At 46.5% G+C, this 24475-nt stretch overlaps 2 protein-coding genes across 4 annotated transcripts in view; one reads left to right on the plus strand and one right to left on the minus strand.

The window, feature by feature from the left end:
- Window positions 1–5901: 5901 nt before the first annotated feature.
- Window positions 5902–16064, plus strand: ARFGAP2 (ADP ribosylation factor GTPase activating protein 2). Of its 2 annotated transcripts, XM_050975187.1 has the most exons (17): window positions 5902–6484; window positions 6729–6847; window positions 7729–7801; window positions 8355–8486; window positions 8577–8657; window positions 9471–9573; window positions 10229–10285; window positions 10862–10906; window positions 11994–12046; window positions 12437–12573; window positions 13122–13253; window positions 13732–13860; window positions 13940–14068; window positions 14436–14562; window positions 14680–14770; window positions 14888–15006; window positions 15432–16064. In XM_050975187.1, the coding sequence occupies exons 1-17, from the start codon at window positions 6413–6415 to the stop codon at window positions 15450–15452; spliced, it is 1620 nt and encodes a 539-aa protein (XP_050831144.1). In that variant the 5' UTR covers window positions 5902–6412; the 3' UTR covers window positions 15453–16064. The 2 variants fall into 2 exon arrangements, with proteins under 2 accessions (XP_050831144.1, XP_030096655.1); XM_030240795.2 differs by lacking the exon at window positions 10862–10906 and having other exon boundaries at window positions 5903–6484.
- Window positions 16065–16719: 655 nt separating this feature from the next.
- Window positions 16720–24475, minus strand: part of CSTPP1 (centriolar satellite-associated tubulin polyglutamylase complex regulator 1) — a 79001-nt gene continuing 71245 nt past the window's right edge. The window contains exons 6-10 of one of the 2 annotated variants that reach the window (XM_050975192.1): window positions 23449–23644; window positions 21674–21783; window positions 18694–18757; window positions 18013–18195; window positions 16720–17848 (exon numbers count right to left, since the gene is read on the minus strand). In XM_050975192.1, the coding sequence (XP_050831149.1) occupies window positions 18015–18195; window positions 18694–18757; window positions 21674–21783; window positions 23449–23644 (551 nt within the window). In that variant the 3' untranslated portion in view covers window positions 16720–17848; window positions 18013–18014. Of the gene's footprint in view, window positions 18196–18693; window positions 18758–21673; window positions 21784–23448; window positions 23645–24475 lie in introns of both variants that reach the window. The other variant, XM_030240796.2, reaches the window with a different exon arrangement.

Here is a 24475-nt window from a genome sequence, read left to right on the forward strand (position 1 = left end):
ATCATTCAGTAACCCTGCTTGCAGAGGTTTCTGGTTTGTCAGTCTCAGCTTAAGGCAATTACAGCTGCAGCTTGAGACACCTCAAAAGGAAGTGTAGTGGTGCTCAACACTTCTTCCCCCTTAGTGTGGGGGTCCATAAGCTCTCCTCTTCAGTTTCAGCACTTTCACTGGGTCCCAGTTACACAGCCTGTGGTCCCTTCCTTCCTGCACTTCCTTTCTGTCCAAGCAGCTGGAAGTCTTCTTCCAGGTTCTCCACTCTCCCCCTTTCACTTCACTACCTCCTTCCTGAGTCTATTGTTCCTGCTTCCTGCAGAAGGCTGACACTGAAACAGTCACTGCCTCCAGCTGTAACCACAGTAGCTCCTTCTCTCAGATTCTCTTCAGGGCTTCACCACAGGTGCCAGACAATTCCTAAGGAATGCTGTGTCCCCATTATTGTATAGATGTTTGTTTCACCAGTGGCTCTGCATCCCCTCTACACATTGCAGTCACCTATGGAGCTGAAGTTCTGCTACATACTCCCCCAGACCCAAATCCTTCAGTCTTAGTGACCACTGTTAGACAGTGGTGATTCCACTCTGAAAATCCTTTGTTTTCAAAAGAGCTTTCTCATTTTGCCTTGCTTATTACCTTGTCTTCTGGTCAGCTCTGCCTGCCTTTCTTTCATGGGTCAGTCTTCTGCTTAAGGCACACTCACAATGCTTGTAGGGGCTGCAGGCAATTAGTCCCTGTACTAAAGGGATTTGGTTTCTTTAGAAAACTCCTGAGTGGGGTGATCTGCGGGGAAGAGAGATTACACACCTACTGGAAAACTTGGAAGAGTCCTGTCTGATGGGTGGACAGCCCTGCTGGTTCTAACCTCGGGCAAGTTAGTGCCTGTGCTGTCAACTGCTCTTGAAAGAAGAGAGCTCAGGGTCTACTCTCTCAGTTTTTCACCTTGCTTCCATGTGGTGTGATGTGTATGTCTTCCATCGCTTGAGTGATTGTCCCCTGCCAAACAGCCTGCTTCCAGCAGGGACACCTGTAACATCTCCAAACAGACCACCACTGCAAGACCTAAAACTAGTCCTCAGATTCAGGAAACCCCAGGCCACATCAACTAGCATACCCCTACTTTGGGGAATATATAAAGCTTCCCAGGTCCAAAGTACCTGCCAGGTCAGAGTTGATATTACCAAACATTTGCAAATCAACATTTAATTGTAATATTGGACATGGAGTAACAAAAGCCTGAAGATAGACATGTATATACACACAGACATTCACTTAACAACTACTCAGGAGCAGCACACTTCTGCCCTGGCCCTACACTTCCATCACCCTTTCCATCAAACTGCAGCAGTTTTGTCTGGCAGCCCAGCAAGGCTGTCTGGCACAGCTGAAAGGGGCACTCCTCTCTTCTCCCTTTCAAGACTTCCTAGCCCTTGCCTTACTTACTCAGCGCTTGCACAAGCCCAGGATGAGCTCAGCAATGCAATGACAATTGCTGTTTGAGCAGGGCTTGAGACACAACTCAGCCCACAGCTGCCACTTCCCAGAGGGGGTGCAAGGGACAGCATATGCAGCAGGACCAGCCTTTTGGCTGCAACACAACCCCAAATCAGAGCAAACCACCCATGACTACACTTCTCACTATTACCCATCTGTTGTGTTCCTCAAATTATGTGTTCCTTCAACCTTGGCTGGCTTTTCTCCAAACCTCAACATTTGCAAGACTGCAATAAAATTGTGTAAGTTGTAAACTATTCACTGTACACATACTGTAGTAGCTCCTTGTCTTAGATCTTGCTGGAAGCGTTGCATGGAGTGACATGACTGCCTGCCTCGGTGCTATACTTTTTCCTAGGGAGGCAGCTACTAATTACACCCAGTCCAGCACACTGGCAGCCTGATCAGCCACAACCCTCAGCCAGCTGCTTCCCTTGCATCAATCCAAGTGAATACTTGGATTGATAGCCCTGATGGCAGGGCACTTTGCTGACTTGACAGAAACCTAACCTAACCCAAGGAAAATTTTTCCATATGATCCCTGAAACCACAGATAATTAGGAGCATCCTCTTACACATTGTCCCTTTCAGCTGGGAAGGAGCATACCTGCTGAGAACCTGTCCCTTGTTGTAGTGAGGAGAATGCTTTCTACTAATTTTTCCTCTCCTCCATTTGTGGCTGTGTTTGCTCCTTCCACTACTGAAAATAGCCAGGCTGTCCTGAAATACTGAGCAGAGATTTCTCTCAGAATTACTGGCTATCCCCAAGGGAAATAATGTGGATTAGTTAGTGTCTGTGAATTGCTTAGTAAGAGAGGAGGAAAAAAAAATATATATATGTATTAGGAATTGCTTCTTTGCCCAAGGCATCATTGTAGATTTCTGGTACCCCACCACCCAACATTGTGAACTACAGGAAACTACATCTCCCTGTTACTTTTCGGGTAGTTTACTGAATTTGCCAGCTCCTTTCCCAAAACTTCTCATTCAGCAAAAGTGTGAGAGGCCAATGGGTGTGAATAGGAGAGGAGGACTCAGCCACCTCATGTCTTTCCTGCACAGTCCTATCACCCATGTTCTTTGCTGGGCAATGAGAAAAGAGCAGGGTCCCTTTTTCCCTCTACCACCCTGCTTTTGGACAGACTCACAGAGAAGCACTTCTTACCTTTGGCTCAGGCCTGAAAGTTCAGGGCATGTTTTATCCCTGTCACAGCACTTCCGTCCTGAATCTCTCCACCTCTTTCACAGTAACCTCATGCCCTCAGATAATCAGACTTCTGTATTGAAAAATGTGTCCCTGTGGTATGGCAGACTCCCAAGATTATGCCTGGTCATCATCCTTTGCGTTCCTTTGCTGTCTTGGATAATGCTGGGAACTATCTTTTATTGGCAGAGGTGTATAACAGAAGGTGATCTCTGATTAGAAGGCTACATCAGGGTCTGGTGTCACACCAGTCAGGAAGAAAGAGGTAGATGTCAGTTGGGATGTAAATGGATAGGGAAGCTGAGAGCCAAAGAACAGGCTGCCAGCTTGGAGCTCAGAAATTCAGCACTAAAGCACATGAGATGCAAAAGAAACAGATGCAGGAAACAGCAAGAACAGTGCAGTGACAGCACTCATTCACAGGGAACAGTCAGCAGCAGGAGGTCTTTCCTGTACTGACAAAGGCAATAAAAAACTGATTATTTCTCAGACCAGCAGCATGCTCTCCCTGCTGCTTTTATGCAAAACTGATGGACAGGATCAGCAGCCTTGCCAGGATCTGGAGCAACCAGCATGGGTTTGAAGGCCTGTAAGAGACCCTGCTGTGGTAGAGAAGCTGAAGCAACCCTGCTGTAGCAAGCATTCCGAGGACACAATGCTGTAACAGAAACTGTGCTTCCTCCAAGGAGGAGAGGAGCTGGCACTGTATCTCCCCATGTCTCCTGGCACAAACCATCAGAGACAAAGTGTGACACTGACCTACTGGCCTCTGAGGCTGCTTGGCTCCTCCTGAGCATGTGCCATTTCTCTCTGTAATGATTTAACCCTGCATCCAAGCACCACACAGCTCACTCCACCCATCCCACACCACCCATTGGGATGGGAAAGAGAACTGGAAAGAGATAAAATTTGTGGGTGGAGATAAGAACAGTTTAATAAATGAAATAAAGGAAAATATAATAGTAATAGGAAAAAAGGCATTAAACCTAAGAAAAACAAGTGATGCACAATACAATTGCTCACCGCCTGCTGACTGATGCCCATCCCATTCCCAAACACAAGAAAGAAGCAGAGAAGGGGAGCAGCACCACATAACTGATGATGACAGAGCAAGAGCAAGCAACTCAGGTTCTCAGGTTGAGGCAGCTCCAGCCAACATGAACACAAACACTCCCAATGCATTCTCATCATCTGAACTTCCTCCTCTGCTTACACAACCTGGCTCCAGAAACTCCCTCTCCTGCCCTTCTGTAGCTTCACCTGTAAGGGCCCTGAATGTACTAACAGACCTTTAGTGTCCAGAGAAGCCTCACCTGCAGCTCTGCTCAAAGCCCCTGCCCATGGGGTTTGGGGAGGGTGTGTTTGCATTCAAGCTCAGCCCCGAGTCCCCAGGCCCTGATCTATGTTAGAGGAGTAGTGGTCTCTGTCTGTGCTTTGTTGATCTTAACCTGTAGGCTAGTTCATCAGCCTGACCTCAGGCTTGCCTTGCCTTATCACCACAGAAACACCTGGCAATCACTGGGTCTGATCCTGACCCAGTCTGACTGCAAGCTACCTCATCACCATGAGCTTGTCCCGCTATCTCAATTCTTGGTGAAATCTAGATGCTATGCCAGGCCTGCCTGGCTCTCTGTGGTCAGGTACTGTGGGAATGGGCCAATGTCCCATGAAGGCCCTGGCTGCTGGCCTCAGGAACAGCCCCTCACAGCTCTCCTTGTCCTGGTGTGCAGCCAGCCCTTACTGCACCGACATCAGCTCTCCTGGTATGACTGCCAGGACAGCTGCACCATGAATGGCATCAGGGAACTCAACTTGTTTAAAAATAGCTGTGAGGAAAGTGCTATCAGTTACTTTTACCTGCACTGCTTGCCCAGCACATGTGTGTGTAATCCCAGAAATGGCATATAGGCACCATTAAGGTAGTAGAATAAAAGCCACAGAAACCATGGAGTACTGAAGACTGCTGCCAAGAATGAGCTCTGTCAGGCTAGATCAGGCTTCACTATCCAGCTCAGAAACTCATCTCAGAGCAGCTTCAATCAAATGTGTCAGCCAGAAGCCTCTCATCTTACTGCATGTGCCTACCATATAAGGTCTCACTGTGACCATACAGTTGGAGCTTTGCTGATTCCCAGAACACAAGACCCAGCTAAACCTGCAGAGGTTTTTCTGGAGGGCTTTTTTTTTTTTCCTTAAAAACTCTGTTGCTCCTGATTGCATCTCTATGTCCCAATACTTTGTGTATTTTCCTAAAATCATGGGTCCTAGGTTCCCATTGCAAGGAATTCTATTACCTTAACATCTGTGGAAATGAGTGAAGAAAGCCTTTAAGTTTAAACTAAAAGTTGTCTTGTCCAGATCTTAGTACATTTAAGAGTTTCTTTTAGTAACAAGATGGTGCTGCAGAGCAACCTCTTTTCAGAGGTAAAGAAATCCCAATGCATTCCCATTCCATCTTGTAGTAGACACTTTTTTTTTTTTTTTTTTTGGCTAAAGCATGAAGTGGACTATAGGCCATTGACTTCTAGTTCACAGCACAACCATATTTTTTCTATTTTTCTCACATTATAACTGAATGGCTTTCTAGCCAATACCCTACTGTTTCTAGGCAGGTAACACAGCAGTGTTAAGGGCCCTGACATAATTTTTGCTCTGAAGTAACAACTTCCCTACCTTGATTACTGCCTCATAATGCTGATTACTGCATAGCCAAGTAATAGCTTCTTGAGAGGTCTCCCCTGATTAAAGCAGGGCTATGAAGATGGAGAAGAGTCTGAAGGGGAAGCCATACCAGGTGTGGATGAAGTCACTTGGTCTTTCAGCCTGGAGGAAACTGAAGGAACCTCACCCCTCATCATGGTCTTTAATACCCTCACGAGGGGAAGCAGAGGGGCAGATACTGATCTCTTCTCTTTAATAACGAGTATCAGGCCTAGAGTTGTCAACAGAAAATTAGGTTTGATATTAGAAAAGAGTTCATCACCCAGAGAGTGTTTGGGCACTGGAACAGGCTGCCCTGGGAAGTGGTCACAGGACAAGCTTGACAGAGCCCAAGAAGTGTTGTGACAATGTTGTTAGGCACATGGCACGACTCTTAGGATATCCTGTGCAGGGCAAGGAGTTGGACTCGGTGATCTATGTGGGTGCCTTCCAACTCAGGACATTCCGTGGTTCTGTAAATCATTTCCAAATCACCGTTCGTTTGTGCCAGTGTATCAGGCCCGGTGCCCTGAGGCTGGCTGCTGGAGCAGGGGATGCCTCTAAACGCTGCTCTGAGCTTTTTCCCCGGTAGCAGATGACCCACGGCAGGCACGGCCCCATTGCTATTCTAAAGCTCCCTTCTCTCGGTCCGGGCCCGCAGCGGCCCCAAAAGCCCAGCCCTGGGGCTCAGCCAGCAGGGCTCCCCAGCAGCAGCGGGACTGCGGAAAGCGCTCCGAGCTCACCGCGCTCTCGGGGCGCGCAACGCCCGATGTGCGCAGGGCGATGCCGTGACCCCCACGAGGCGTCCGGCCGGCAGCCGGCGTAGCGGCCGGAGTGACCCGGAGCTAACGCTGCTCCACATCCCGGGACCAGAGCGAAGAAGGGACCTTACACTCTTCCCGCCCTTCACACCCACGGACGCGGCGGAGGGGCCGACCCAGCACGGCTCTACCGCCGCCGCGGCGCCGATTGGGCCCGGCCGGCTGCCGTCCCCGCGGGGGTGTTTGGGAAGGAGAGATCATGGCGGCGGAGCCGAGCAAGACGGAGATCCAGACCCTCTTCAAGCGGCTTCGGGCAGCGCCGGCCAACAAGGTAGCGGGGAGCAGCCGGGGTCCGCCGGACTGTGTGTGCCGGGCTGTCGCTCTGCGGCCGTGGCCTGCGCTCCGACTGGGCCCCGGTGGGCTCCGGGCCGCGCTGCGGCGGCTGTTGGGGCGGCCGGGCAGGGGCCCTTGCGGAGCGCCTGGGCAGAGCGGCCGGGGCCGCCGAGCTGTGGCAGGGGGTGGCGGAGCGGCAGAGCCGTCGCTTCAACCTGGCTCTTCCTCTGCCTTCGTTTTAGTCGTGCTTCGACTGCGGCGCCAAGAACCCGAGTTGGGCCAGTATCACCTACGGGGTCTTCCTGTGCATCGACTGCTCCGGCGTCCACAGGTCCCTGGGCGTACACCTCAGCTTCATCAGGTGCGTGGGGAACGCGGTACCGCCGGCAGGCCTGGAGCAGCCACCCCGCCTCGGGTGGGAGGGAAGCCTTATCGCGGAGCGATCACCTCGGGGGTTACGAGGCTTGCTCGCAGGAGGTTCTGGGTCACTCAGCACTTCCAAAATGGAGTTTCCAAAGCACCTCAAGTGCAACGTCGGGCATGTTGCTTTCGCTAACCTTGCAGAAACGCTGTCTGGATTTAGCATTGTCGGAAGAGAGACGAGAGTGTGGTGCCTGATTCTTGCCAGTGAGGCAGCAGTGTGGTGTATATAATTTTTCGTAATGCTGAGCAAGGCAAAAAGAGGAATATTGTTTTATCTTTTTGGTATCAGCCTAATGGGGAAGATGGTGTTGGCTTTTCAGCCTACTTCTTGTTTTCAGTACTTGTAAAAATTAGCATTTTAGGTTAAGAGAACTGTGACCTTTACTTGTTAGGAGAGAAGTTGAGTAACTGGTATGAGACACTCTGTCCCTTAGCTTTACTTGGATGTATTCTCGGTTGCTTTGTCACGTGTTTTGGCCTAACCTGTGGGACGGGCTGAATATGAGTCTCTCATCTTGTGGTGAGATCACATGTAGAATGAAAGTTCTTGGCTGTGCTTTCCTAGCTCAAGCTCTGCCCTCTAAACAAGCAGTACAAGGGAGAGATCCTTAAAATTTGGATAAAAGCTGGTCATTTTCCTCACTTTGAAAGTTGAAATTAATTTTTTAGAGGAGCAAAGAAATTCCCAAGATGTTCTTTCCACCTTTGCCTCCTACACTTTGGAATAGTAGTGAGATATCTTGCTATTTTAGGCCAGAGCTCAGTTTTGCATTTGGTTTGCCTGGTCTTTATTAATAGAAATAATTGGTTCTCACACAGGTCCACAGAGTTGGATTCTAACTGGAACTGGTTCCAGCTGAGGTGTATGCAAGTGGGCAGTAATGCCAACGCGGTGAGGAGCCTCTGTAGGCATTTTGCTTGCTTTCCCTCTTGCTAATCTACATCCTCTGTTTCTTGTTGGGTTTTTTTTCTTCCTTTGTGTGGCTTTGTTTCTTGTGGGGTTTTTTCCCTTTATGTGGCTTTCTTGGTACCAGTCTGACCTGAAATGTGTAATGAAGGGGGGAATTTGTCAAGTGTGCTTGGAAGTCAGACTGTGACCTTTGCATGTGTTGTTTTCTGACATGCAGATCTCTCATTTTTTGCACCTCATTTAAATGAGAGTCATAGCCTTCTTAAATGAGGGAAGTTAATAGCACTGATCAGTTTGAAAGCTCATGCTCAGCTTTGTGACTCAGAATCATCTCTCTGTAGAGAAGGCGGATGATTTTCATAGGCCCCTGGAGTGAGACTTCTTGTAGAAAGCTGATCAGTGAATGGTTAGTTTATCCTGTGTTTCAGTTTTTCATCCTCTGTCTCTGGGAAGTTTTCTTTTTTTGTTGAGTTTGTCTAGTGCTTGCTTGAGTATGATCTAGCAGTCAGGAGACTGAATATTCCTCTCTTTTCAGACTGCTTTCTTCCGCCAGCACGGCTGTACCACCACAGATGCCAATGCTAAATATAACAGTCGAGCTGCCCAGATGTACAGGGAGAAGATCCGGCAGCTGGCAAGCGCTGCCATGGCCAAGTACGGCACTGAGGTAAGTCTGAGAGCTCTGGAGTGCTAGATGGGTAGTGCTGGATGCTGAGTCTTGGAGGATACCTTCTTTTTTCCCCTCTCCTCTCTTTAGTTGCTTATAGATGGACTGAGTGGAGCCCCTGGGCATTCCCCTGAGAAGAGTGATGCTGATTTCTTCATGGAGCACACACAGGTGAGAAGAGCTGCCTAAACCAGGCAGCCGTAATAGTTCTCCAATAGCCAGCTGTTCATACAGTAGCAGTCCCACTTAGCTTGGAAGGACTCTAAATTGTATAATTAATCAGTAGTAATGTGGAGGAAGTCAGATTCAGTCATCTGCCTGGGACGTAGTCACAGATCTGAACAGTCCCTGTAATATCCATGTCCTTTGTTTTTGAGACCATCTTTAGTTTCGAGAACTCAAAGCTACCACCTATGCCCTGGAAGATGCTTTGTGTGTTGTGTTAATGCTTAGTTTCTTTGTACAGTTAAAGCAAGGACTAGCAAAGCTATTACTTAGAACTTCTGGTTTAGAAGGAACTTTTCAGTGCATAGACCCTGGTAAACTGAATTTGGGCAACTGCACCATGCCAGGCAGACTTTCTCAGGTATTTCTCAGGTAATGCAAGAATTGGCTGTATGGCAAATAGAGACAGTGGAAGTGGAGCTGAATTTTTTTCAGGAAAACTCATTCACACTTTCTCCCAGATTTAAACTCATTTCCTTTCACCTGGAAAATCTTCACATTGGCCAGCTTGTCAAATGATTCTGTCATTCCTCTTGGCCTTACATTCAGCTTAGCTTCTTTTTTCTTGTTTTCATTTTTGTCCCTTCTAAGGGAATATGGACTCGTCTATATGTTATGTTTAAGGAAGGCATAGTCTGAAGTTTGGAATAAGTTTCCTTTGGCCTAAAATGGAGTACAGGTCACTAAACCTGTAGTAAATTCAGGATTGTTTGGTTCATTCATCTTCTGGAAGTAACCAGAATGAGTATCTCCTTGCAGTCTTCCAGTACCTGGGATGTAGCAGATGCCAGCCAGAATCCTGCTCCATCTTCTCCAGAGGTGGAAAAAGCAGCAAAGTCACCAGAAGGCAGCGAAGTTTCAAGTGAGTTCTTTACTGAATAATTTTTCCAAGAACCTGCCTTCATTTCCAGGAGAATACAGTTCTGTACCACTGTTGGAAGGGCTGAATTTATCCTTTGGTTCAGGCCTGAAGGAGGGAAGTTCTGCACACTCTTATGTTGTTTAGTTAAATTAGTGGAGACTTCTAAAAACACTGCTTCATTTGGGCTCATTTCTTCACTTTTCCTGAAATGTACACAACACTGTTTTGGGGATCAGCTGCCCCATTTCCCTGCTTTCAGACATTATTTGTCTAAACATTCTTCTCTACCCCTTGAATTTGGTCTGAAAATGACAATAGGATAAAAAATTTCTAGGGTGAAGGACAAGGAAACCAAGAACCGGAGGGGGCAAAGCTGTAAACTTGTATACTTCCCTGCAGAGTGTTTGCTTTCTTGTACTGTGTTAAGAACACTGCAGGAGGAATAATTTGATCTCTGGAGACTTAAAGTTGTTTTGCTTGGGAAATTGCATATTTCAAGCTGTAGCTGGAGGAAATTGCATATTTCAAGCTGTAACTGGATTTATTGGTGGGGGCAGAGGAGCTAGGAGAGATGCAGTGGAGCTGTGTACATACTGGAAAGAAAAGGGTTGAGCATCAATCTGCTGAATGTTCTCTTCTGGTTTTGTGCCCACAGATCCCAGCCAAGGTCCATCTATTGACTTGTTGAGCACATCTCCTAAGGCTCCTCTAGGTAAGGCTCTTCACTCTCAGATCAGTCTTGCTCTTATACCTACTGCTCAGTAGTAAGCTCAGTGAAGTTGCAAGCAATGAGCCAGTTTCCAGAATGTCTAAACAAGCTTATCTCCCTGTTGAGCCAGTACTTAGGATGTTCCTGAAACCCAAAACAAAGTCACAGTTTTCTGGAGGTTTCCTACTTGTTTGGATAATTGTTGTTTTCCCAAAAGCATGTTTTCCTGGTTTTGAGCTTTGGACAAAACTTGGCACTTGCATATCTAGAACTTGGGTGATCAGGGCCACGTGGCTGGTTTTGGTTTTTTTTTTTGGTTTTTTTTTTTTTGTTTGTTTGTTTGTTTGTTTGTTTCCCCACAGAACCTTTGGAGGCAAATGAATTTTTAGCTTTCAGAATAATAGGGATTTGTATCTAATTCTCCCCTGCCATTACTATCCTGGCTGCACACAGAACATCTATCTGGAGCTTCTTCCCTTAAGGAGAGTGTGCTCCTAGCCCACAGTGGGTTCATTCTGGGTGGAAAGCCTGTGTCCTCAAGTGTCTCTTTATTCCCCATGTTTTACGTCTCTTCCTCAGACATGTCCATGTATCTGTCAACACAAGGGGCCGCTCCTGCTGGAGGTAACTGGCTAACAGCTGGCCTGCGCTGGCTGCTTGTGACAACTCTGCTTGCCCCTCCTGAGATTCTGCCTTCAATTCTAACTTTAGCTTCCTGTGCTTAGAGTGTGAGAAAAAGACAAAGCTTATATTGTTGCATTGAGATCTAAACCAGATATGTCGTATCTGTAAAGAGACCTTATTAACATTTCTGTTAAATGTTTCCTGAAATATGAAAATCTCCAAACATAAACCCAAACAACGTCGATTCAAGTGTTAGGAACAGCAAGTGGAAAACAGTTTCAGATCATATGAATGTTTTGAATCCCCCTTTTTTAAAAAGACTTATCATAAGACTAGAAAAGATAAAAGAAAATGTGTCAAGAATAATTTATGGGCTAACAAAAGTCATGTGGCTGTAGAAAGTCAGGAGACACACACGCACACAAAATAAAAGCCCAAAAAGAGCAGTAAAAGATTTTGGACTTACCTATAGGAAGCTGGAAAATGCTTTGGACAGTCCCTCTCTGCTTTGTTCTTAGACTTTTCCCAGACATCTGCTGCTTGGCTGGCCCTTGTCTGGTTTTACAAGTGTGGCATGCCCTCAAGAGTGACAAGTGCAAGGTGTTGGGGGACCTGTTGCTTTTACAGCTTGCTGCACTTCAGGTCCATTTGTTTTTGTATGTTCATGTTATCACAACTTCAGAGTTCTTGCTGCTTTATCCCTAAGGCATTGGAGAGGCTCTGACCTTCACATGCCTCTGAAGCTGCATTTTCTTGAAATTGTGTGTGGGATAAACCTAGTCTTTTTCTAACTGCCCTGATACCTGCTGCATAACACTCAGAGGAGTTAGTCACAATTCTTAATTCAATTATAAGTTGCTCCAGAAATGGACATGCTTCTTTAGGCTACCAGCCTGCAACTGTGGAGCTTCTATGTGCATCTCTCTTGCCTGGGTGAAGTCACCCAGGCTTTTGATGTGAAGATGCATGGTGTGCCCTGGACGCTACTGCAGCTGGACTGTGGTGGATGTTCGTGTGGGCTGCTGTCTAATTTTCGCCTCTTCAGTTAATTCTCTTCTGCTTATTTGCTGCTTCCCTCGTTTTGCAGAACTTAAATCCTCCCTCATTGGAAAGAAGAAGCCGGGAGCTGTCAAGAAAGGGGTATGTCTGACCTCTTTTATGGAGGGGAGGTAAAGCGTGTCTTGCATTTCTGCTGTCCTTTCCCTGATTCTTGCTTTCTGCTTAACAAAGCTGTAGAGATCTGCTTGGGGGGAAGGAGACCTTAAGCAGCCTGTATATTATTGCAAAAAAAATTATCATTACTGGTTGTGGTGTGAAGCATATGTGGTTGATCTCTAAGTGTTGGCCACTGATGGATTAACTCTTGGATGTTCTTCCATACTGTGTTGCAAACTGTTTTGGGTCTGTAGGCTGTGACTACACAGGGAGACTGAAGGCCTCACTGGTGCAGCAAGAAGTAGGATTCAGGTTTTCCTCTACAATGAACAATCTAGGATGAAGAATTCATAAGATTTTGTTCTTGTTTTTAAGCTGGGTGCCAAAAAAGGTCTTGGAGCCCAGAAAGTCAGCAGCCAGAGCTTCAGTGAGATTGAGCGGCAAGCCCAGGTGGCAGAACAGCTGAGGGAGCAGCAGGCAGTGGAGTCCAGGAAACAAGCCGAGGAGTCCATGTAAGTGCCCTGTTTGGGATGGGTACCTTGCATACCTAAGGCAGAAGTAGTGTGAGGTTAATGCTGTTCACCCTAGCAACACCAAATGTGACTACAGAACATACTGCATGAGAGGAAGAGCAGTAGCTGTATGCCAGTATGGCCCTTGCAGCAGGGCACAAGTTATACTGCTTTATTTTATTCAAATTAGCATTCCTGGAAGAGGGTAGGGAGCAGATACTTCTGTATTGTGTGTTTCTGTTCACCTTTGGACAGGACTGAAAATACCAAAGGCTGAACTGGATGGATCATTCTGGGTGCAGGGGTGGGGAGAAGACAAACATGGTGATGCTTACAGCAAGGAAATCATGGTTAGCCAAAGAAGACTTGAATCCCAGTGGAGAAGATGGCAAAGCAAGCAATAGCTTTTGTGCAAGGGTATTTGGCAGAACTGTTGTGAAAGTGGCTATTTTGAAGAGTGGTTGGGGTTACTTAATCACTTGTTCTTCTATAACATGGGCAGCAAGGGAAGGTAATGAGCTGGCACCCACCATGGCTCTTTCCCTTAGAGTCACCTCAATGCGACTGGCTTATCAGGAACTGCAGCTTGATCGGAAGAAGGAAGAGAAGAAACTCCAGAACCTTGAAGGGAAGAAACGTGAACAAGCAGAGAGACTGGGCATGGGATTGGTGTCCAGAAGGTACTTGGCTGTAGATGGCATAGTCTAGACAGGCATCTTGGAACTACCCTGCTCTGGAAAAGTTTCTTGAAGGCAGTAGTTTACTCTTGTAATAGATAAGGAGATGTGTTAAAGTGCTCATATGCTATTCTCTGACTGAAAATGCTTTGGGCCCCAGAAGAAATAGGGACTCAGTTCAAAGGTTCTAGTTCTCATTTGAGTTTTTCCACAGATACATGTGGCCTGTCAGTGTCTAGCACTAGAGCCCTGCTGCTTGACAGGTGTCCCCTTGTAGAATCCTTCCTTTAAGAAAGTAACTCAAGACTTCTGAAGGAGCATAGATAAGTGATGAAGGGGGCTGATATCCCCCAACTCTCCCTCAAAACTTGTGTTACCTGCCCTGCCTGTGAAGGCCAGGTTCAGTTTTGAGGCAGATTGATTGTAGGGACTGGATGCTGTCAGACCCATCAGCCCTGACTCTGCCTGTTTGTTGTGCTAGTTCTGTTTCACACTCGGTGATGTCTGAGATGCAAGTAATTGAGCAAGAGACGCCGCTGGTAGCAAAATCTTCCCGCTCCCAATTGGACTTGTTTGAAGATGGTGGAAGCTTCACATCTGGACCCCCCAAGTAAGACTTAGTTTTAGTGTAGTCTTTGCTTATTTCTGAATTTTATGTCTGGCGTAAATTACCTATTTTTGGTACCTAGGTACAAATACAGTCCCTTCTCATTCGAAGATGCATTTGGCTCACGATGGGAAACGGACTCTTCATGGGGTATGGACAAAGAGGAGGAACCAGAGGTGACCGTTTCCAGCATTCGTCCGGTTTCAGAGAGGTAAAGTGTTTGCCACTGCTAGTGTACCTTGTGCCCTTGTGTCGGGGACAGAGGATAAGTGTGGGAGCTGTGGCATAGATGCTGCTGTAGCAGGAACCTCGTGCTGTAGAAAATTACTTGCACAAGCACAGACAAGCCCAAGAAAAAGGGCCTCAACACTTCTTTGCCTGTCATGTCTGTAAGTTTATATAGCCTTTGTGGTCATTTAGTGATGACTGTCCTGAGATGGGGAGAGGAGAGTCCCAGTACAACTAAAACTTAAGGATGACTTGCTTTCCTTTGATTAGATGAGGTCTGAGGCAGAAGTCTTGATTCTTTACTGTGCATTGGTGAGCTTAATCTGAGATGTCTCCTCTTGTTTCCTCAGACCCACCAGTAGGCGGGAGATTGAGAACAGGCCATCCATGGTGGAATCTAATGAAGCTCGGCAGAAGTTTGCTGGGGCTAAAGCTATCTCTTCAGATATGTTTTTCGGGCGGGAGGCAGATGCTGAGGTAGATGCATTCTGCAGTGTTTACACTGGTGCAGCTCTGGCTTTACCTCCTCCTGTTTGCTCTGGTTCTACTTTGTTCCCTTGATATACAACATTTTTGTTTTGTTTTCTGCTACAGTATGAAGCCAGATCCCGACTGCAGCAGCTCTCAGGCAGCAGTGCCATCAGCTCTGCAGACCTGTTTGGAGAGGCTGACAATGTGCACTCAGGTCTGTTGGCACTCAGTGGGTCGAGGAGGGGGCACCTTTGGATGACCTAAACTGGAGGGGATCAGGGTGCTTTCTGGAACTGAGGGACTCTGGGCTAACTCCTTCTGGTTCTTGTAGGTGGTGTGTCTATTGGAAATGTCCTGCCTGCAGCTGACATTGCACAGTTCAAGCAAGGAGTGAAATCAGTTGCCGGCAAGATGGCTGTCCTGGCCAACGGGGTGATGAACTCCCTTCAGGTGAGTTTACATTATGGCAACTTGAGAAAGGCTGTTGTCACCTTCAGGGACTGTCACCGTAACCCGGCTTGCATTGGAATTATCACTGTCTTCTCAAATTATGTGGAAAGTCCCAGCTAGACACCTGTCTTTTGCAGCTGTTGACTGCAGTACAATAGCAGAGCAATTGCAGGGGGCCAGTGAACTTGGCCAGACTTACTCTCCTGCTGCACAAGACATCTTGTCATGTCAGATACACCTTCTCCCACAAATTCCAGGCAGAATTTTAGAAGTCAAGGTCGTTTTACCTTCTGCCTTTGTATAGTGTCCTGTCTAGATAACCTCACACTGCATTAAAAAACCAAACATCCCAATTTCTTGTTATCTGTCTCTGGATTTTGCACAAAAGTTTTGTAGCAAGGTGTTTCTGTCTGTTTCTTCCTTAGGATCGTTATGGTTCATATTGATGACCCAGGGACTGCAAGGGGAAGCCAGCAAGAGGCACTGATGCCACCTTTGCCTGGAGTAAACTCCACAGGATTGACTTATTTGTCTGGGTTGGGTGGGGAGGGGAGAAGGTAAGCAGAGGGGGTCAGGACATGGCTGTGCCCAGGATGCTTTCTGAATATCTCTGGATTCCACTCTATTAAAATTCAGTGTGCCCTCCTACCCACTGCTATCTACTAGCCAGTGGAGACAGGCCTTCTTACAGGGTTAACCTCATTGCTGTAAACGATATGACAGGAACTCCTGGGCTGCCCTCATCAGTGCTCCTGTCCTTTTTTGGCTCATACCTTAGCTCATCAAGTGACAGAGAAAAGGGGAATGCTATTTTTCTGAACATCATGTGACATGACTGTTTTTTGTTCTGATCACTGCTCCCAATCCATGGTGCTGTGGAGTCCTCTGTATTTGCAGGGTTTGCCTTTTGGTGTGATCTAGTCCTTTTTACTGTCTTCTAAACCAACATATATGAATGCAGGAGAAAAAAAAAAAACAAATCAAAGATTATTTTTTTAGCTTCTAACTACATCATCAGCAAAAAAGGCCCTGGTAAAGCAGTAAAGAAATTCACTGGATCCCTGGTTTATTTTGTTGCGCAGCTTTGGATCAGATCAAAGTACTGAGCCTCTGACTTAATGATGAGATGCAGCAGTGAGGATGTTTAGTCCTGTTCGATTTAGTCTCTGGTTTTAACAAGAGTGCTTTTCTCTTCCTTGGACTACGGTGTTGAGGACTAGGTAGTAAGAAGAAGGGTGGTAAAGGGCTAGTTACACATTGTTAGCCAAAGACCGGCTGGGGCTGTTTGTTTTGGAGACTTCTGTCTGTGACTGGGAAGAGGCTTAGAGGCTTGCATGGGTTTCACCCCTGCTGTCCAGTTGAGGGGCTGTGGCAGCTACTCGGCTGCTCTGTGCTGATATTTCACTTTGGTGGGGCATGAGGGGGATAAGGGTCAGGTCTTCCTGTTCTTTGTCTCTGTGCTCTGACACAGTTGTGTCAGTGTCACAATACCCACAGCAGGCTGGGGCTGCAGCGGGCAGTGGTGTGGCTGCAGGTTGTGGTGGCGGTCCAGGCACCCAGGGTTGGGGCTGGCACCTTCCCCGGCCGAGGGGAGGGGTTCCTGGGGTCCTGCAAGAGGCCGGGGCCCTCCACTGGTTCTGCCCACCGGTTACTGCCCCCCACCAGGAGGGGCTGGGGCAGCCCAGAAGACCCGAGAACCCAGACGCAGCAGAGGCCCGACACAGCATGCTTTATTGCCAGGCTGTCACAGCCACTCACCAAGCTGGGAGAGAATGCACAGATAATAAATTATTTAACTTACAATAAATAAATAACCCTGCTGGCACCCTGCTACAAGCTTTGGGTTACCAGCCCTCATGGCCTGTGCTGTAGCACTTTATGACCAGGAGGAGCACGGAGGTTCCCACAGGAGCATGAGAAACTGAAGTTCCCCCTGAAATAACTAGTCTATGCAAACTGGAGTGCAGGAGCCAGGCTAGACAAAGCGCTGGGGTTGGTGGAGGTTTAAACTGCTGAATTGGTTGCCATTAATGCAATGTGATGCTACTTATTTTTGTAGTTTCAAGGGCTACACTGCTGCTCCAACAATACCAATATTTACAAAAAACCCCAGCTTGATCTCATTTGATGACTGCTTCCTTTTCCCTTAGTGCTTCTGCCCACCTAGCCCCCAGTAGGTGCTCTATATGCTTGCAAGCCATATGACCTGTGGCCAAGGAATTTAACAACTCTGTCCCTCTTTTCCAAATCCTCTGAAATTCACTTTTCGAAATGACCATAATATGCTGTTGGAGGGATGGGGAGACCTCACAGAAGGGCACTTAGTACAGCAGCGGAGCCAGACAGCACCATGCAGTACTTACTGCAATCTAGCTTTGCTGTGTATGCTTTGGCAAGTCTTTGACACATGGAGGAGAAAGCACAAAGCAGAAACAGGTTGCATGGCAATATCTAAGCGTCCCTTTTTTAGGAACTTCAGGAATTTCCTTACCTTTGATCATATGCAGATGCAGCTTTACTGGGAATAATAACAGAACACAAGTGCAAAGCTGCTGCTGTCGATTTAACCAGTCTGTTATCTGGGCCAAATCTGAGCAGAGCTACACAACAGATCTCCGGCAAGCAGCCTGTACTAGTGCTCCCGCTGCTTCAGCACCTGCGGAACTGGGAGGGAGCACCCCGGAGAGAGCATACCCGGCTGGTTCCAAGCGGTGCCAGAGCTGGTGGCTGCTTGCTTGTCTTGCCTGCCAGCAGAGGGAAGCATTACGCTGTAGCTGTAAATGGCTTCTGTAGAGGTACTATTCCTGCAGGGATTTGGAGCTAAGAAACAGGCAAGTTGTTCCTGGGGAGAGATGGGTGAACCCAGCACTAGGGATTAGCTCAGCAACACACACACTGCTGATGTAGACAGAATGCACTGTTAGAGCAGATGCTCTGGGAGGAGATGCTATTCCTCCAGTGTGTTCTGGAGAAGCCAAAGATGGGAAAGATCCCCACCCTCACAACCTTCAGTTTTCAGAGGAGTCTGTCTCTTCATTGGAGCCTTCACTCTCAGCATCCATTTTTCGACGATGGTGTAGAGGTCTCCAAGGTGAATTAATCCTGGGTGAGTTACGAACTGGCATATTTGCTGTGTCTGCACTGGAGCTGGCAGGACCAGAGACAGAAAGCCCTGAAACCTGAGCTACCCTGAAAGAGAAAAGAAATATGCTAAGCAGCATGTTGCAAAAACTTCTACTGCAGCACTCTTGGAGTGAACTCTGGGAGAAAGACTTAACACTAGCACAGGGATGGAAAGGTGTTCATAGCATAGAGGGGGAACTCATTGTACCTCCTAGACTCAGTGTGTGAATCTTCTATTTAAACATATCTTTTGGGCTGATCTTGTTCCTTCCAACACTCCTACTTTTCACCATCCAAACAAAATTTCCCTGTTCGTTAGAGAATGCTGCTTCTTCTTGATCCCTCTTTGAGTCACACTCTTCTCCTCTGCTTTTGAAGACTTTTGTAAGGATTTTATTAACTTCACTGAGAGGCACCACAAAGAAAGAAGCTCTTCATGTTGCTCTTTTAGCTCCTCTGTTGTTTTGTAGTAGAGCAGAGAAATAGGACAGTACTTTATTCCACTCTTTAGCATGCTACCTTTAATCTGTTGCTTTACCTCCTAGTTTAGGCAATTCCACTTACAATTTCTCAAGTTCCTGATCCATGGCAGGGTCCAGAAACAAGTCTCCTTTATCTGGCAGAGCACCTGGGGAACAAAAAAACAACCAATGAAAGGATCAGCAGAGTTAGGCTATTAATTCTTCAAGAAAAATGTTCAAGCCATAGCAGCATCCACAATCTGGCCTGCCAGACAGAAAACACTTTTCCTTATACCTATTAGAGAAATGGATGCAATGTTGAGGATCATAGACCGATAAAGAATGATGATCCATTTGTTGTGTCTTTCATACATGCTGTAGCTGAGCTCAGACTAAATTGGAGGCAGCTTCAGTAGCCCCACTGCCTACAGCCCTGAGGACTGGCAGTTTTCATTTACTGTACAAAATGAGAGTACTGACTGGCAGGGAGATGGCAGTCTATCAACTCTGGGCCTTTGTTCAGTGCCCAGTGTAGTCACCCGTACCAGAAGTAATAGATGTGGTGGTATTAGTGCCACAGCCTGAAATGTGCACTATACCACCCAAGGTTATTTATGTTTTTGTGCCACCTGCCTTTCTTGTGGCCTCCTAGTCTTGGGGATCAAAACACTCCACAGATTTAAGGCTTTTGCTTTCCTTGCAACTCAGGAAAGTCAGGCCTGACTCTTGCACATTGCCTACAGGAGCTAACTGTGCTCTAGCATTGCTTGCTGTCTGCGTGTGAGCATGAAAGTCTGGGGCAGTGCTTGGGTACCCTCTCAGTGTAAGATCAACATGCTTATGCTCCTTTTCACTTTAGAAAATCTACTCCAGATAAAGGACATGTAGTTCAGGACTGGAACAGGTGATTGATAATCCTTTCTCTTCTCTGAAAACACTGGGATCTTAGCAGATCCAGAAAGGAAGATGGGGCTCTTAGGAAAGCCCTCCTTCCTAACAAACTCCACCTTGTACAGGGGTCGTGGGAGAGTGTGATCAGCCAGCACAGAAATTACAGAGAACAGGACAGATTACCTACCAGAGCCTGGAGAGTACCACTGCACACCAGGGCAAAAAATCTATTTGATAATCTGTACCAACAGTACAGTGAGGAATGCTCTTTCTAAGGTTTTTCAGGAGACTTAGGTGCTACACTCAATACCTCTGGGAAGGAGCTTTGGATTCCTTATAGGAATGCAATTATGTTTGCTGGCTCTGTTACCTTGCTCCTGTAGGAGAGGCTGGAGAGCCACCTGTCCCAGAGAGGCAGGCTGGCAGCAGTCATCAAAAATGTAGCGATGAGTTGCCTGAAAACTAAAGTAAATTTTGATCCGAACCAATCCCCTCATTTATGTAAGTTCTGGTCTACTCCTCCTGTAAATGAGCAGGAAAGTCTGGCACTGCAAAACAGCATCAGGAGTCCACAGAAGTGTCCCAGTCTGCTTCTTTTTGGGTGCTCAATTAAATCAACTAAAACTTAACTTATTTCTAGTAGTTGCAGAGTGCATAGTGAAGACTTTAGGGCTCAAGATTTACTTGGGTGAGTTGATAAATGGCACTTGAAGAATTCACAAATCAACATTGACATTGGAGGTACACTGCAGATTCCAGTCTGCTTGGCACACTCAATGGCACTGTCCCAGCCTGAACAAGCTGCTTTAATCTCTATCTCTGTTCCTCAAGAGGAGCTGCTGGCTTTGTGAGACCAAAACCTCCTCTGCCTGAAACTGCTCTCACTGAAGGGTGTTGGGGAGCTTGTGATCCCCTACAGACCAAAGACTATTGAAATCACCCTTCAGGAGAGATTAAAAGACACCAGGAAAAGAATCCTCCTTTCCTTGCCAAAAACACGAGCACCTGTCAGACTTGTGGTTGCTGCCCCTCCTCTGAGAGAGGCCTCAGCAGGAGGCTGGCAGAGGGCCAGAGGACAGGCCTACATTAATGGAAAGGAAAACCCACTCACTTTGCAGATGGCACAATGGAGGCTGTGGGCAGGATTTTTTTTTCTTTTCATCTGTTTTCTTTATGCTTGACTAGAAGTGGATTTCATAGGGCAAAGGAAAAAAAGATTTTGCTTGCTGCCATCCAGGCATCACCTTCCTCCTAGAGAATACACTGCTTTCTAAGCCAGTTTTCAGAGGGGATTGCAGGGGTATATTCATGCACCTTTGATACATAATCTGCCCTGCCCCAAAGGAACATTAGCAGTTTAAATGGTTTGCTGTAAGAAGGGGCTTAGCCAGGGAAAACACACTTTCACTGTACTATGGCACACACCTGTGCAAAAGAAGCAGCCCTCAGGCGAGGTACAGCTTTTCATTGAGTTTTATCTTTGCAATAACGGACTGGCAGATACTCAGGCCCCGAAGAGGAAGAGGACACACCCAAAGACACAGAGAGCCATCTACCTTAATGGCCAGGTGATTTGCTGAATGGAGATGAGCAAAGATGAGTGTTTGGGAACACCCTCACACACAGACCTCCCTCCCTGCTCCTGCCATTTAAATTTATCTCCTGGATACAGTCTTGTCAAACAAAAAAGCCATTTCTGTTCATTTTCATAGGAGGAAGAAGAGCACAAGCAAGGCATATGGGGGAAACATGAAACTGTGGGTAAATTATGGATGGATTACATACTGTCCTTAGCCAATGTAACACCGCTTCCCTGCTCCAAACCGGCACAACATAGACACAAGCAGTGAGATGCTGGTTGGTAATCCCTGTGGTTCCCACAGCAGTGTGGTACAGATTTTTGTAGTAGCTTATGTTTTATGATCAGATTTTCAGCAGGCCACAGATTGCTACTAGCAAGGTCACACAACCTTGAGGAAAGATGGGGAAGAGCTGGGAAAGACTGGGCTTTTAACCTTTCAGCCAAGGAGACACCAGAGGTTTTCCATTAGGTGTGCCTTCTTTCCTTATAGATGAGAGCAGCCATTTAAAATCTGCACGAGCACAAAGGGCTAAAACATAGGATGACACAAATTCCACAGAAATACAAACTGACTGAAAATCTAGAGCTGTATCATTTAGAGAAGTCTTACCTAGGGCTCGATTGATGCCCTGGTCCTTTGCAAGAGCCATAAGGAATCCATAGAAGGTCATTCTCTGCACACCACTCAGCATTTCCTTCACAAGAGCAGAAGGTGGGCAGCTAGGAAAAGAGAAACAGAGATAACCTTGTCTTCTAAATTATAATCTTTTTTTTTTCTAAGACCCAGCTCAAAATCAAAAGAAATAAACCCTTTCACCTGGTCTAACACTGTAAGGTTGCCCTGACTCAGTTTAAAATGAAGAGCCACCAGCTTGCTTATTGAGCACTGGATCTGCTTCCCATTTGCTAAGCAAGATCTTTGCCTGGGGGACATCCCTAGGAACAGTCTTACTTGTCTTCATTCCAAGGACAGTGAGAAAAGCCTAGATTCACTCAGAGGCATACACATCCCAACCCTTAGCATGTTTTTTCCTGTGGGAAATACTTGCTTTCAGAAGTCAATAAACTTTCAAAGAAGTGTTATGTTTGGAAAAGACTAAGACCACTAAGTCCAGTCAGTGGTTAATGGAGCAATGATGTGTTCACCACTAAACTATGTCCCTAACTGCTACATCTACACATTTCTGAACACTTTCAGCCACGCTCTTATCACCTTATTATCAGTGATAGTCATCCAAGGGGCAAGAATACCTCTCCAATGATAGCCTAAATATGTCAGAGAACACTATTTAGGTGAGGACTAAATTAGCATATCCCCTTCTACACTCACCTTAATTCCTGGTCCTGAGTTCTAAGCAGTATCTCCATGGTAATTCTTGCTCTTGACCAATACTCCTTGAAGGATTTAATGCAAAATCAAACTGCCTCAAAAGAGCTGTAATGGTAACGTTGGGAGATGTGGGGGTGGGCTGGTGATCCCTCAGGCCGAAGTGGTTACCAAAGCCTGAGTATTGAGCTACTGCATGAAAGGCTAGGAATGGCTCCCCTCACAGTGCTGTGCAAAGCCTGACCTACCAGATGGGCCCACAATACTCTTCCCATCTGAAGTTCTCAGGACATACAGGGAATGTAGATCTTTTGTTGTTTAAAAGAATGAAACAACCCATCAACTCCATACTTAGATATCTATAGCACTGGACAGCAGTTCAGCAGTAATTTTGTGGATCACAAATCCGGATTTGGAAACCTAAAGTAGAAATCAGGTGGAACTTGTTATGAGTTATTGTCCTGAGTTATTTTGTGTTTCTAGACCATGACCTTCTCTAAGAAAGCGAAGTTTTTTGCAGGTAGTGAGAATATGATCAAAGTGTCTGTCAAAGCTATACAGTAAAGTCTGGTGTTGCTCCATCCTAGCTAAAGCTAGTCTTGTGCCTGGATCTGTAGCTGGAAACCAGCTCCAACACAGGCTTGGGTACAGACTGACAGCGTGAACTCTCCTAGGTACTAAGGCATCATACTACATCCACCCAGGGGGCTCTTTCAACTCCCAAGAATGCAACTGCACTTGTTTATCCCCTCTAGCAAACTCATGATGGATCTCTCCTTGATGAGAGTGTCAATGCAGAAGTGAGATGGAGAACAGAGACCCAAATCCATCTATTACTTCAAGAATCAGTTCAAACCCCATGTTTCTTTGGTCCATGAAATTGTTTCTCTCATTTGGTTAAAGCTGTTCAGCTATGATGTTTCCCTTTGTACTTCTTCAGTGAGAGCCATCAGGGGAAATCAGCTTGTTCAAAGGCCTCTCTTTCTTTACAGTTCCAACCTTACAAAAGGTCTCCAGAGACAGAGACTTCAAATTTGTATTTTAGACTCCATTCATACCTGTATTTTGATCTGTCACACAAGGACTCCAGGCACTGGTAGAAGAGAGATGCCTCTACTCCTTCGAGTGGGTTGCAGTCATTTGGGGGCTGGCGCTGCCGATGTTGCCCAGAGGATGATGTTGGCACAATCACAGTATTTGGATTCTTACCAGCCAGCAGATCTTGATAAATGGCAGCCACACTTTCCAGGAACTCTAGAAGAACAGAAAGCTGTTTAAAACTCAGTGTTGTAACCAGCAAAGCATCTTCCTGACCTACCACACTGTGGCCTAAACTGTTGTTCTGTATTGTACATAGCACTAACTGGAAACAAACACAATTCTACAGCATCCTGCATGTTCAAAACAGATATTATGCATGCCTATATAGCCATTTCCATAGAAGTTGCTATCTTTTTCTTATTAGGATGATTATGAGGCGTCACTCACTCTGTTGAGAAGATTCATCTCAAGGGAACAAGGCCTAGCTAGCACACTAGCTAGCTAGCGTGAAAGCTAATGTAGTTTGTGAAGTCTAAAATGTTTTCCTTCTCTACCTCTTGCCACTGATTTAGAACTCATCCAAGTTGGGAGCAAACTACATTGAACTGCAACAGGAGGAAAGGGAGCATGATAGGGCTCCAGGCTGTATATTAGCTTGCCTCCATGCTGCTCCAAAGTAAATATAACACAGGATCTAGAAGAAGGGCCAGGGCAGGTCAGGGCTAGAGTTGGCAGAAAGCCTCTCCCCAGGCTCCTCATACTACCCACTGTTTACTGCAGGAATCTAATTTTAAACAAGTCTGTTTATGCATGTGGTCAGCAGTTTACAAATCTAGATTCCATTTGGAGTGGTTTGCATGTGTGTGGGTTGGTGGGAGAGTGCACGACAGGCTGCGTGTGTGCACTGTGCCTCGGTGAGCAGGACAGGGATGAGATCTCTCAGAGTGTGTACACAAGAATGAGCTTGCCAGGACTCCAGTGGCATTTATGTTCCAAGTGAATGGAAGTGCAATGCTGTGCATGAGGTGGGTGGAGAGGAAAGTC

This window comes from Serinus canaria, chromosome 5 (assembly GCF_022539315.1).
Source record: "Serinus canaria isolate serCan28SL12 chromosome 5, serCan2020, whole genome shotgun sequence".
Lineage (NCBI taxonomy): Eukaryota > Metazoa > Chordata > Aves > Passeriformes > Fringillidae > Serinus > Serinus canaria.

Coding starts and splice junctions, on each gene's coding strand:
- ARFGAP2 (XM_050975187.1), top strand. CDS start 6,413: ATGGCGGCGGAGCCGAGCAAGACGGAGATCCAGACCCTCTTCAAGCGG. Junction 10,286..10,861: donor ATCTCCTAAGGCTCCTCTAG/GTAAGGCTCTTC, acceptor TCTCTTCCTCAG/ACATGTCCATGTATCTGTCA. Junction 13,254..13,731: donor ATGGGATTGGTGTCCAGAAG/GTACTTGGCTGT, acceptor TTGTTGTGCTAG/TTCTGTTTCACACTCGGTGA.